The sequence below is a fragment of the Phaethon aethereus genome, assembly GCF_964289735.1.
Source record: "Phaethon aethereus genome assembly, chromosome: 1".
NCBI classification, from domain to species: domain Eukaryota; kingdom Metazoa; phylum Chordata; class Aves; order Phaethontiformes; family Phaethontidae; genus Phaethon; species Phaethon aethereus.
The window spans coordinates 99,504,153-99,516,889 of record NC_138575.1 but is presented as its reverse complement, the minus strand read 5'-3'; the positions used below and the strand labels follow the sequence as shown (position 1 = coordinate 99,516,889).

Genomic DNA, 12,737 nt, shown 5'->3' with positions numbered 1-12,737 from the left:
GGCCAACATGCACTCTTACACTTAATTACACTGTGGAACAAATGATGTCTAAAACTTACTGAAGAGCAGCAACATCATGCAACAGAACGAAGTTTTAATTCGCACTACTCACATATACCCCAAGTTAATCTGTTCTTTCACCAAGAAGACGTCATAGTAAAACATGAACTACATTGTGTTAATACATATGAGGATGTTTTCCAACAGCAGCAATACTTAAGACACACAAATTTGCCATATTATACTAAGTACATCAGCAAGAGTGCTGCATGAGAAACTTTAAGATTACTGGTATCTGTATTCCGAGAAAAGGAGAAAACCAGTAACTCAAGTGCAATGCACACATTCAGAATGTAACACTGACTTCCTTAAGGCAGAGCATCTTTGTCTTTATTAAATGTAGTTGTTCTTTAATAACATCTGTTTTTTTTCAATTTATTACAGACATGGTACTGTTTATTGCAGTCAATATGTCTTGCCAAAACACCAGTTAACACTGGAAAAAGTTCACCTACCAAGAGAAAGTAATCATCTCAGAAGCAGTATGGCAACAGAATCACAGAATTACAGAATCATTAAGGTTGGAAAAGACCTTTAAGATCAAGTCCAACCATCAACCACTATGTCAACCTTATGAGCTTCCACTTTATGCTGCTGTTACTGAAGAATAAGTTTAATCAAGTTTTACTGTAGCTCTCAAATTGTACTTTCAATAGTTTTTCACACAGTTAAAAGGTGTAAATGTTTTATGCATCAACTGTCTCTTCAGTTTGCTATTTCAATCATTGACCAAAAAAGGTTTCAAGTTAACATACTGTCTTTGCTGAGAAGTAAGACTTACCTAATATGTAGACAGTCTTCTGATCACTTCTCTGGCCAAGGGCATTAGTCACCTTACAGATATAAGTCCCAGTGTAGTTGTAAGTCAATGGGCTGCTGAACTGCAGAGTATTGTTGACAGATAGCAATCCTTCAGGCCATTGTCCATCCAACCTAAACCAAAACAGTTAGATTTCAACTGTGAATCTCTGACTACAGTCTAAATATAACTAGTTTAAAATCATGTTTGCAGTACTCTAGAGTGAACTTTTCACTGTGCTCTGACATTGTCAGTGGGCTTTCACTGGATATTCTCAGTGTCCATCTGAACACTTAGTATTTAGTTTCTATGCCAAGTCCTTTAAATGTCAAATCTGCTGGCACTAGCAAGCTGCCCACAAATGAACACTAGTACAAGATAACATTATCTCAAAATATAATACTTGGAGGAGCAGTCCAACTCAAGCCCTAAAAACTAACAAACTAAGATGCTCTTCTAGTGCTGTCAGGATTACCTGTTCTTTTGCATCCAGTTGAGCTATCACAATAAGTATTTCTGTCAGCACACAATTTACAGGACATTTTGACTAGGCTTTCTGCGCAAGAGTTCAAGCAGTTCCTTCCCTCTCAACCTGCCTTTTCTAATCCCCTATCACTTCTCCATGCAAATTACAGTGCTGAAACCAAATTTGGTGCTTAGTGACACATTTGGGGAATCAACTGGTTAAAAAAGGATTGTTTCCAATCAGTTCGCTTTTCCACATGTATCATTTCCATGTGATAACATTAACAACTCTGTACCCCAACAGAGAAAGGGAAAAGGCAGACACACTGCAACTATTTTAACAGAGCTGCCAACCGCCCATTAAACACCTGTGTAATTTCATGCCATTGCATCCCATTTTGCTTTTATCTAAGTATCTATTAAAAGATATTAATTAAGTCAATATTCAAGTGTGATCACCAGGTCTCACAGCATCTTGGAAGCATTTAGGAAGTGTGATTTTATAAGTACTTTCAAACAAAAGGCCACCCCTGACATTTTAGAAGAGGTACTCAAATTGAAAAAACCCACAGCTAACAGTAAACATCTCCAACAAATGTAGGTTCAAGACAACATTCCCAATGCTTTGGTGACAATGATTATTGCCCAGAATTGCTTCAGTCATATGAAGTTGATGAAACTGAGTAAGCATGTACTACTTAACTCATAGTATCAGAAATATTTATTTCAAAAAAACATTATAAAATACTCATTTGGTTTGAAAGCTCTGTTCTAAAGTTCTCATGTGTGCAACATTTTAATACATTATTGACCATGAAAATATTACTATCCTACCAAATACAATGTCACCTTTGCTTCCGAGGGATAAAGGTTTTTTTGGTATAGTAGTTCTAGAAGCTATAATAAGTTGAAACCAGTAAGATAGAATGTAATTTCAATACTGCTAGTTTCCATTTCCTTAAAAAGTCAAGCTATGCTTCTTTTGTATAGATTTTTTTTCCCCCCTTGAAATAGTTCATTGACCAGTACTACAGCTTCTGAGATGGGTTTTGTTGTTGCTTAAACAAAGATGTACACTAGTTTTATTCCAGAAAATTAAGCTTTTCTCGTAAAAGTTAGTTCAGTTTAGGAAGTTTAAAAGTGACGTCTGAAGCTTAAAGTGCTTTACATATATTTAAATATATCTATTTCTCCTGGAATTGGAAATAGAGGTTTTAATGATTAGTTCTTACACACACCTCAAATCCAAATCAGAGAACTGAGAACGCAGTTTAGCTGAAGAAACAAGTGGTACTGCTGTTGAGAGCCTGGCATGCTTTTTTTAAACATAGGGATTTTTATGTGTTAAAATCTCTCATCACACTGAATTTGAGCTAAGCATGGGATGGAAGCTTACTGTAGCACGCAGGTAAAGCATACATTTTACAAAACCTACTTTAATGTAGCCATGCCATTCTGACTAGTTAGCTGCAATACTTACTGAATATTTCAATGGCTGCTTTTAGGATCGAGTCAGTTATAGTAATGCTTTGTTTTCCTGGGAAACTGCCATCAAACAACACAAAACTTAACAATACAACATTTTCAAACCACATTATGAGTACTAGTCCATTACGCTAAGTTATATCTACCATTGAGAAGGTACGGAAATGGATTACAGCTTCACATGAATAAAGATTCCTGTGATTTTACCAACAGAAGCACTGTAACACAGCCGCACATAATTTTACACTGTCCTTAGAACAGTTATTTCCTTTGTTTCTACAGGCAACAAATCAATTGAAAACAGCTGGTTTATTTAATTTTTTTCTTCACAGGACAGATTTTGATTTACGCTTGCTTTTATTGTCTTCCTCTGTCTCTTGCCCAAAGTACATCCACGGCTGCAAAAGCAAAGCAGTAAACCTGAGTAGGGCCCACCGAAACCATATATTAATGAAGTGAAGTTATTATGGAAGATTTCCCCGCCCTGGAGATATGTCCAAGGCCTCATTTCTATCACTATGCGAAACAACGCATTTATCTGTCTTGGCAACTACTCGAGCACTTTTGAAAAAGATGACAAATTCTGTAATTCAGTAAGCAGTAGTTGCCATCTCAGCTGTAATTCCCAGATTTTAAAAAGCAGATACATAAAAGCCTGTTCAAGTGTTCACAATCTACTTCAAGTAATAATAAAACAGAACTGATGAAGTAACAGTTGGATCCATACTAGATTTATTGGTCTTTGCTCTACATACTGCAACATACACAGTTTAGTCTGCTTTATTAAGTAACTACCAAAAATTTTATCCTGAGTAGTGACAAACTGTTGAAGCTTGTAAATTCACAAAGATATCCACTCACTCGTATTCATGCATACACACATCTTTTATCCTCCTTTTAAAAGGCCGGATAATACCATTACAACCCAATACAAGTCACATACTCCTTTTTTTTCAAACAGGTGTTCACTGTAAGCTAAGAGTTTATACCACTTCAACCATGTGGCAAGCCCCTTTTTATAAATATTTACCTGGTCCACATAAATTCCATAGGTAATGGATTTGCATCAGCATTACATCTGAGCTGAACGTTCTCTCTTCCAATGAACCAGTTTCCATCATAGCCAGTTACTGAAACTTCTGGGGCATCTGACAAAAAAAGATTTAACCTATCAATCACAATAGTTTCTTTAAACACAAACTGTGTGTAACCGTCAGCTCAGTGGAGCAGAAGGATTTTTTTTGTTTTCGGGGGTTTTTGTTTGGTTTGTGTTTTTTGTTGGGTTTTGTTTGTTTTTAAATTTAGAAACCAACAACAACAACAACAACATACACCAAGAACACCAATACAGTTCCAAGCTACAGCACAATATGCAGCAGTGGACTAGATCAGGAACAAAGTTGTTTTACTCAGTGCAATCGCCTCATCGTGTGCTTTCAGCAAACTTACAGCACACTGCGGAAGTGAAAGGACTTTAGAAGAAAAGAATCAGTTGAATGTTTTTTTGGAAGTGAGGAATGGTAATTTAGAGCTACTTCTCACTAACAAGATGCGGCAAAAAATCAGAAACAGCAATTTGAGCAGCCAGGTAATTAGGAAATCATCAAAAAGTTCACAGATGCCAGTTAAAGTGGTTAACAGTCTTCCACTGGCATGATAACGTAGAATTATGTTGTTATGGCTCTAAAAAGCCAGGAGACCACTTTAGATAAAGCAGAGACCTAGCTGAAATACTCAGAACCTGGAACACAGAAGAACCAGTATGATTTGATATAAGCTCCTACAACGGAGATGGAGGAGTCGCTGCGAAAACTATAAGCTTAAGGGAAGACTGAAGGAAGACTAGAGAAGGGACATAAAATCTCTGCTTCTGACTTGCTGCTGTGTTGCTTACTATAACTTTGTTAGAAGTTAAGAAATATGCCTTAGCACTAATTTCAGATAAAAATAAGACCAACTTGCCCCCTTATTTCACTTGAAATACTGAACTTCATTCTCTTATTCACTGCTTGAAACAATAATGGGACAAATAATCTTTACTTCCCCTTCTGTATCAATGGCACTTCAATCTAGAACTTCATTTCAACATGGACAAAATAAACCAGTACTAATCACTATTTCATGCCCAAATAAGTGGTTTTTTACTATACAGAAAAACCCACAAGCGATACTAGTCAAACCAAAATAGCTAAGTTAACTTTTTCCAGCCACTACATTTCTTCTAATGGAATTGACAGCCTTCTGTGACTTCAGAACTTTAAAGCAGCACACAGCTGAGATAGGATACCACAGGAAGAACTTGAAAATAGCTCATTTTGGTCATATATACATTATCAAACAAAAAAATGGATCACATGCCTCAAGCTTATTTATCTTAACTGGCTTTAGCTAAGCAGCTTTGTAAGCCATCTCACTGTGTAGTCATGTGTTTTAAAGCCACAAATTTGTTCAACAAGCCTGATAGAGGTTTGAATTACAGGAGCAACCTGAAGCTGAATTACAAATGTTAGGAATGGTTGTATTATGTTCTTGTTCTCTCACGCAAATTACAGTGGAAAAAGCTTAGTAAGCAATTTGAAAATAACTTACTAACCCCCAGAAGATCTATTTTCAACTTATCTCAATGCTGAATCTTCATTAGAACTCTTTGAAGCTGCTGAAATTGTAATGCACTACTAACACTTTACAGATCAAGTGAGTTTGTTACTTCATCATCTCTTATGTTAAATATAAACATGGGTAATAATGTTTACACATGAGCCAATATTCAAAACAAACGTTAGAAAAATAACACTATTCTAGCTTTGTGACTAGATTTTTATCTTTTAATAGAGACCCTTGGTTTTTACGCCTGCCTGACCTACCTCTTATTACACGCTTTTCTATACAGTTTTAATACCCTTTCTCTCCTGAAACAGTAAGTGCTCATCTCCTTCCTGTGGAAAGCATACACCAATAAAGAGAGTGGTTATAAGATACATACCAAGCAGTAACTGCCTTACAGAATACTTACACTGTATGTCCAACACATGAGGGTATCTTATCTCCTTTTCCAAGGCAGGGTGCCTCACAACACAAGTTATACGTCTTCCTCTTGCAAACCGCGTAGGAACAATCATATACTGACTTACAACTGTCACCGTTTCATTTGGAAACAAAGTAGAGCTGGATTCCATTTCACCAAGACCTCCTTCCCAGTCAATCTCTGCAGCAGGTTTTCCAGTGGCTGCAGTACAAGTGGCTGCTATTGTCCGATTTGCACCATCTATTAGAGGGCTTGGTCCTTTTGTTAAGCTTACAACAGGTTCAACTAGGGAAGGGGGGAAAAGAAAAGGTAAATTTAAACAAGAAAGAATCCACATCTTTGAAACCTTTACTATGTAAAGGCGTTAGACAAGTTCTAATCCATTTGCAAAAGCCCATGGCTAATAGATATCCTAGAAATCAGATCACGTCCCATCAGAGATGATAGCTCTACAAAGCTTTGGCCTGCTGATACAGCACTCTAATGAGTGGACAAAGTTGAATGTTGCTCATTCACTACATTTAATGCATTGACAGGGAATTCTAAAGTGGCTGGGTTCAAAACACCAACCACAGTGCTCCAGTTGCAGTGTCTGACAAACAGCTTAAGATATTAGGCTGAAACTATATTGTGATTTTTCAAAGAGGCTTGGATTCTGCTGCACTTTCAAGCACTATACTTAAATCAAGTATTAGTCTATACTGTCAGTTTGTGTCATTTCAAAGTTACTTCATTCAGTGTCTTAACACCCAACATTAAGCATTTAAGCTTCTGTTGAACAGTACAATACAGACTGATTCCATGTTGGAAAGAACAGTTAACATCTAAAGAAGTATTTTTATTTTATATACACATACATTATATAAACATCTAATATGTACACAAATATGCATAATATACATTTTCTATAAAATTTGTGTATTTTTATATGCAAATGAATTGTTTCTCTACATAAGTAACACTCTGTGTGTATATATATAGATGGCCATCACCTATTTAAGTAAAAAATTCGAACTCAATACTAAATCCAAGACTAAAGAAATCCACAAGCAGAAGGATCTGACCTCCTTGTAATCCCATTATTCACCCCAAAATTTGAGAGGCTTAGAGAACACACTTCCTTCTAAAAGGAAGCTGAGTTCCTAACATACAAGTCTACTGTTGAGGACCACAGACTGAAAAGATTTTAAGAAGATTTCCTTCTTATTTAAGAAGTCTGTTTCAGGCCCTGTACAAGCCATCCACCAATTGCAGCCTAAGTCAGAAATACCATCTGGTGCTTCAGATACAAACCAAGGTTTTGTTTTCTAAGATGGCCTGTTTCTATCAATCATCAATACTAGAAAATACACCTTGCCCAGTAGCATACTAGCCTATTACATAATCCTTGTCTTTTGGTCTAGTGAGGTTATCCGAGTCCTCTGAAGTGAAGTCATCACTACACACCGTAATGCTTCAGAATCCACCTCAGTGGACTAGCCATCACTGATCACAAAGCAGAGACAACTCTTAAAACTTCTGTGCCTTTCAGTATCCTATAACGAGAAGTTTAGTTCACAGAGTCCACAATACCTGCCAAGATAATTCTTCTATCAAGGGATAACTGGGTAACAAATATTTTCAGCTTGAGTGAATTCACTGCCAGAATCAGTTTTTTTACATTTTTTCCTGCTCAGTGTCTGAAGAAAGTGGTTTATTATTTGTTCGATTACACTGAAAGGAAAGGCAACTCCTAAATGGATAACCCTATAAAAATGTGTTTTCTGTTCTAAGCTTAAACTCCATCAAGTGCTTAAAGACTATAGCTCATGCCCAAATTAAAGGTTGTTTGTTTCAGCAAGTATTTAGAGTGGTTTATTTTGAACTTTGTTTCTCTGAATGTCTGCCCTCAGTGACTTATTACTGACCCTACTGTAAAAAAAAAAAAAGCAGCAAGGGTTTTCCTCCAAGTCCTATATTAACTCTTCCAGATCTGAATCATCTCTAACAGAGCTTCTTTCAAAATTTGATTCCCTGTTCTCCAACACTAACAACTAAAGCTTTCTGCAATAAGCTTGGATATTTCCACTAATGTACCTGTGAAGCGTCCTATAATACGAAAAAAAGCCTTTAAAACATAGTACAGAGACCTTGACATTATATAGCTTTTATTTGACCACAATTTGGTCTTCCTGATTTAACTTAAACATAACTGCCTTGTTATGCCCAAATCACTAGTAGTAACCTTCTCAATAGCTTCTGTCGTATTGCTGAAATGCAGAAGTAAACCCCCAAATTTACATTTAGTGTCTTACAAGCATGAAGACACAAATTTTTGCTGTACCCTCTCCCTTCACCCAAGATCTCAGTGAAATCAATTAAATTAGCAGGCATCATTAGGTTTTCATGCCGGAACTTACAGATCCAAATAATTTCAGCTGGAAATTATGTTTCATAACCTACTCCTTTGAGTTTCTCAAAAATGAGTACGTAACTCCAGAATTCTTCCTCCACCCCTTATGTGAAATGACACGTAAGTCAAGAAGAAGTCTTAACTAAGGTAGCAGAGATCTCCAGACCCAAAGCAAACTACTCCGTATACTGCTTCACATATCGTGCTTTTAGGAAAAAAAAAGTCTTCAAGTATGTAGTAGCAGCCAGAGAACAGGATAGACTGGTTTGAAAAGCCTGGTTTCTCTTAAAATTACAATTATTAGGAAAAAAGCATACTTTGCTCTTTCAAGTGATAACTGAAATTTGTGAGATAGGCCAGTTTTGGTTCACTGTGTAATTCCTTGTTTTGCACTTGTCAAAGACACAAAGCTGAAGTATTCAAAACTATTCAATTTCATAAAATATAATTATTCCCAGACCAGTGTGTTTTAGTGCCTTAGGGGTTTTTTTATACTTCACAAATGGTTAGGCTCCTACTGCCACATCTTCCTTTAAGTCATGATTCTTGGACCACATGCTATTGAAAAGGTTACTACTAGTGATTTGAGCACTACAAGATAAACAAATAGCCACATACTAAAAAGTAGAAAGCAGATGTTATTACACACTGCTATAGTCTATCCTTCAGGATTACTTTGTCCCAGCAACTGAACAGAAAAACCAGCAGAAACCCAGGTACTCATTCTACAGCCTTTCTAGCTGTTTCACTCATAGGTCAAGATAAATATCTTCTGAATAAATCCCTAATTACAAAGGACCATTGGCATCTTGTCTCTCACAATGGGAAACAGTTTTACTGGTTTTCAACTTGGAAAAATGATTACTCAGTCTATAATGTTTCGAAGAGGTTTTCTGTGGGGTTTTGGCTGGCCTTTTTTTTTTTTTTGAAGTGTACCTTTTAAATACAGACTCTTTCTCGTAGCAGTCATCTTTTGTCCCAGGACCATTTAGTGTGCCACATGAATCACACTGAAGCGTGCCCTATGGACTTCCATTGTTCACAGTGGTGGTCATGGTGGGGGACACATGAAGGAGGTTGGGAGAGCATTAGAAAAGCTACTTTACCCATTCAGTAGGAACAGTATGCACTATTCAGGTCAAGTGAAAAACACAGTGAAGACAACACTTAATTTGTGTAAGGAAGCCACAAAATCCCAGAGATCCAAAAGCAGAAGGGACCTCCTTCCACAATGTAAGAATTTAAAGGCAGTGTCTGTTTCTCCCATTCCCTTTAAATAATCAACAGAGTTGACAGACTAACAGAATGGACAGAGGTTATCAAAAGGTCAGCGTGCATGGATCATCTCCTTTATGTATCTTAAGAGAACAACAGTCATGCAAATCCAAAGCAGTATTACAACATGAATTATATCTGAGTTACAAGAAATAGTGGTTGAAATATGGAAGCTAGATGTGCAGCAGTTTAGGAAAACTCAACTAATTTGCACATCTGTGCTAGCGCTTTTACTGATTCATGATTATTACCTAATTTAACCCTACTTAACCTAGCTTCACCTTACATTCACATACACAATCAGATATCTCATTCCTCAAGTCCTTACACTTTTTTATAGAAAAATCACATAATAAAGAACCCAGGAAAACAAAAAAACCAACACTTTAAACCTATTGCATTAAGTTTCCAGGCCTCAAAATTTCTTCTTGGTTTAAACACTTAAAAAGCCTTTTTCAACTGCTAATATTAGCTTTAGAACTAATTTTCTTCTGTCACTGTGGAGGTCTGGACAAAATTGGCATGATTACTACACAAACAGTATTACTTCCACTTACCATTAAATTCACTAATTCCTTGGTAACAGCATGACAGTGGGAATTGTCAGCCCCTTATTCATCACAACTGACATTCATCTGAGTAACTTCTTCCCAAAATACTGTTTCTTCTTTTTGTTTGCTGTCCCTTCAAGACCAGGAGCCTTACATTTCTATGTAACTTATCCTGCCACTAGCTAATCATTTATTAGTGACTTCAGGGGTTTTTTTGTTTTTTTTGTTTGGGGTTTTGGTTGGGGTTTTGTTTGTTTTTTTTAAGACCAGCCACTTCACTTATTTTTTCATCTGATATTTTTTCTTGGCCTGGAGTATTGTGTGGCAGTTAAGAAGGCAGCATACATCTCATCAGCTAGCACTTTTCAAACACCATTACTTACTCAGAACTGTCTGAGAGGATCCATTTTCCACACTGACATGCATCTTCCTCTAATTCTGTATTCTAAGAATTTCTACCTTAATGTGTCTGGGATATTTTCACAGTGACAGACCTACATCTGCCTTTGCCCTTCCTATCTGGGCATCTCATACTCCTCACTTGTAGCATTGCTAAGAGCTAGCCTGCAGGAGAACAAGGTCTACTAAATCAATACCCATGCTGAGAAATCTAGCTTAGCAGGAGTGTAGGAGCCAAACCAAGTATTTCAAATAGTCATGTACAGTGTTCAAACCAGTAACAAAGTTAAGTTAGCTCTGCAAGCTACCCTGTCACACACCATCTCTTCTACTTTCAGACACCCTTTTGGCCAGTTTAGTCAACATCTTGACAAAGAAACAGCTTAACATGCAATTCTTAGCTTTTTTTGCCCTAGTTTAACAAGGTAAGTTTGAAGACCAAGATTTTAAGGTAAGATCAAAACACCTGTTTGACTCAAAAAGCATTTTCGTATTTTCATTGTCTCTTTTTTTTACAGTGCATTCCATTAAGACAACCTGAAGCACTAAGTGAAGCAAACTGGGAGTGAGCAATGTCATCAAATGTACTAAGTCTGTTAAGCACAAGTAGCGTAAGGCAGAGGTTCTAAACATGGTCTCAAGTGATCAGTGTACTGCAGCAAAATACAGGACATTTTACCCTACAGTTATTTTTTCTTCCATTTCCCTTCAGTGCCTCTGCCTCACCATGTACAAGCATCTACTACACGATCAAGTTAAAATACGCTCACTACACATAGGAAGGACACATTCTTCGCTAAATAGGAATTGACATGGAGTAGGGTAAAAGGCAATTTTGCTTGGACTATAAACAGTTTCAGCCCCAGGACATGAACTTTTCTCTCTTCACTTAAGGGAGAAATTTTTAGAACAGTGGGAGAATGCAGTCAGAATAAAACTGATTTTTAGTCACATGACAATTTTGATTGGAGCTATTCCATGCCTTAAGACTGAGCTTGGGACTGCTAAGCCCAGGCCAGGAAAGCTCCAAAATTATTCTGTTACACGCATATTGTGAAAACCATTACTTCCCCAGTACTTTTACTGTTTAAGGCTACATGTCAGTGTAACAAAAGGTTTTCAGAGGGACAGAAAATGCTCTGCTGAGGCCACAGAAGATACGATTTAAGTCCAACAGAAAGTGGTTACCCAGCTGTATGTGCAAGCCAAGCAGCTGCTAACTAGGATGGAAAAGCATCTTTGCGAGTAGTAGCTGGGTATGGCAATTCAGAGGTTGACAACAAGTCACAGAGGCTTACAACTATCAGCAACCATTCACATCATCAACTATTAAGAAACACTATGATCAGGACCACTGTATGCCTGACAAATACTTCTTTACCTAATCCAACCACAAATTTTGATAATATGTATCATATCAAGTTATGGTCCTTCTACATTTTCAAATGCAGAATCACAAACACACAGGCCACACTTGCTTTCCAAGTTTCTCCTCACGTTCTCCATGAAACTAAAACGTAAACGGCAAAATGGACACAACTACTAAATCCTAGCAATAGAGACTGACCAGAAGATATGAAGAAGAAGAACCTCCCACTATATGTTGATAAAGTAGAATAGCTGAAACCTGAAATCAAAAGATTGCGACAATAGCCACAGCAATAGTCACTTATAGTACAGAAAGAAGACGGGTTGAAAAGAGCGCCATAAGGCTACATGCTTTCTATATCACATGTAATTTCTTTGGCCAAGTTACCTGTTTCAAGTTGGATTAAGCCACTTGCTTTGATGTGTTTATTTTGCCCCACCTTGTGGTGAAAACCAGTTTACATATTGTGCTACAGCCATTTGATTAATCTCATATAGCATTCTACTACCATGGAAAGCAGACATTGAAGACCAAGATCCTAAAAAGCACACTTGTTTGCAAAAGTAGAGTCATTGAGGACTCACTGAATGTAGAAAATATCACTTGACTACTTGCAGTGGATACAGAAGTAACTTACTCTGTTATAAGAAGGTACAGCATCAGGAGAGGGCAAGTCAATAGGTTTTGAAGTTTCAGGATAAATTAATCCTTTTACATCATACTGCACTACCACGTAAGTCTACCTGCAATTCAGTACTAGTTCTTTTGACAGCAATACTGAACCCTCAACAAGATAGACAGAATTAGTTTCGCTGAAAAACTGAGTTTTATATAAGCTTCACATTATGACTATCCACAACCAGTCAAGGGCTTAAATGGCCTGTTTTCTTCCCACAACTCCCAGTAGTAGCCTAGGA

The 12,737-nt window shown here is 37.1% G+C and overlaps 1 protein-coding gene across 1 annotated transcript in view; it reads right to left on the bottom strand.

Moving 5' to 3' along the window:
• The window catches only part of NECTIN3 (nectin cell adhesion molecule 3), a gene marked incomplete at both ends in the record, with an annotated part of 103,651 nt that overhangs the window by 59,926 nt on the left and 30,988 nt on the right, over positions 1 to 12,737 (bottom strand). Inside the window, 3 exons of the mRNA XM_082007226.1 lie at positions 842 to 993; positions 3,840 to 3,957; positions 5,823 to 6,119. Of these exons, the coding sequence (XP_081863352.1) occupies positions 842 to 993; positions 3,840 to 3,957; positions 5,823 to 6,119 (567 nt within the window). The remainder of the gene's footprint in view (positions 1 to 841; positions 994 to 3,839; positions 3,958 to 5,822; positions 6,120 to 12,737) is intronic.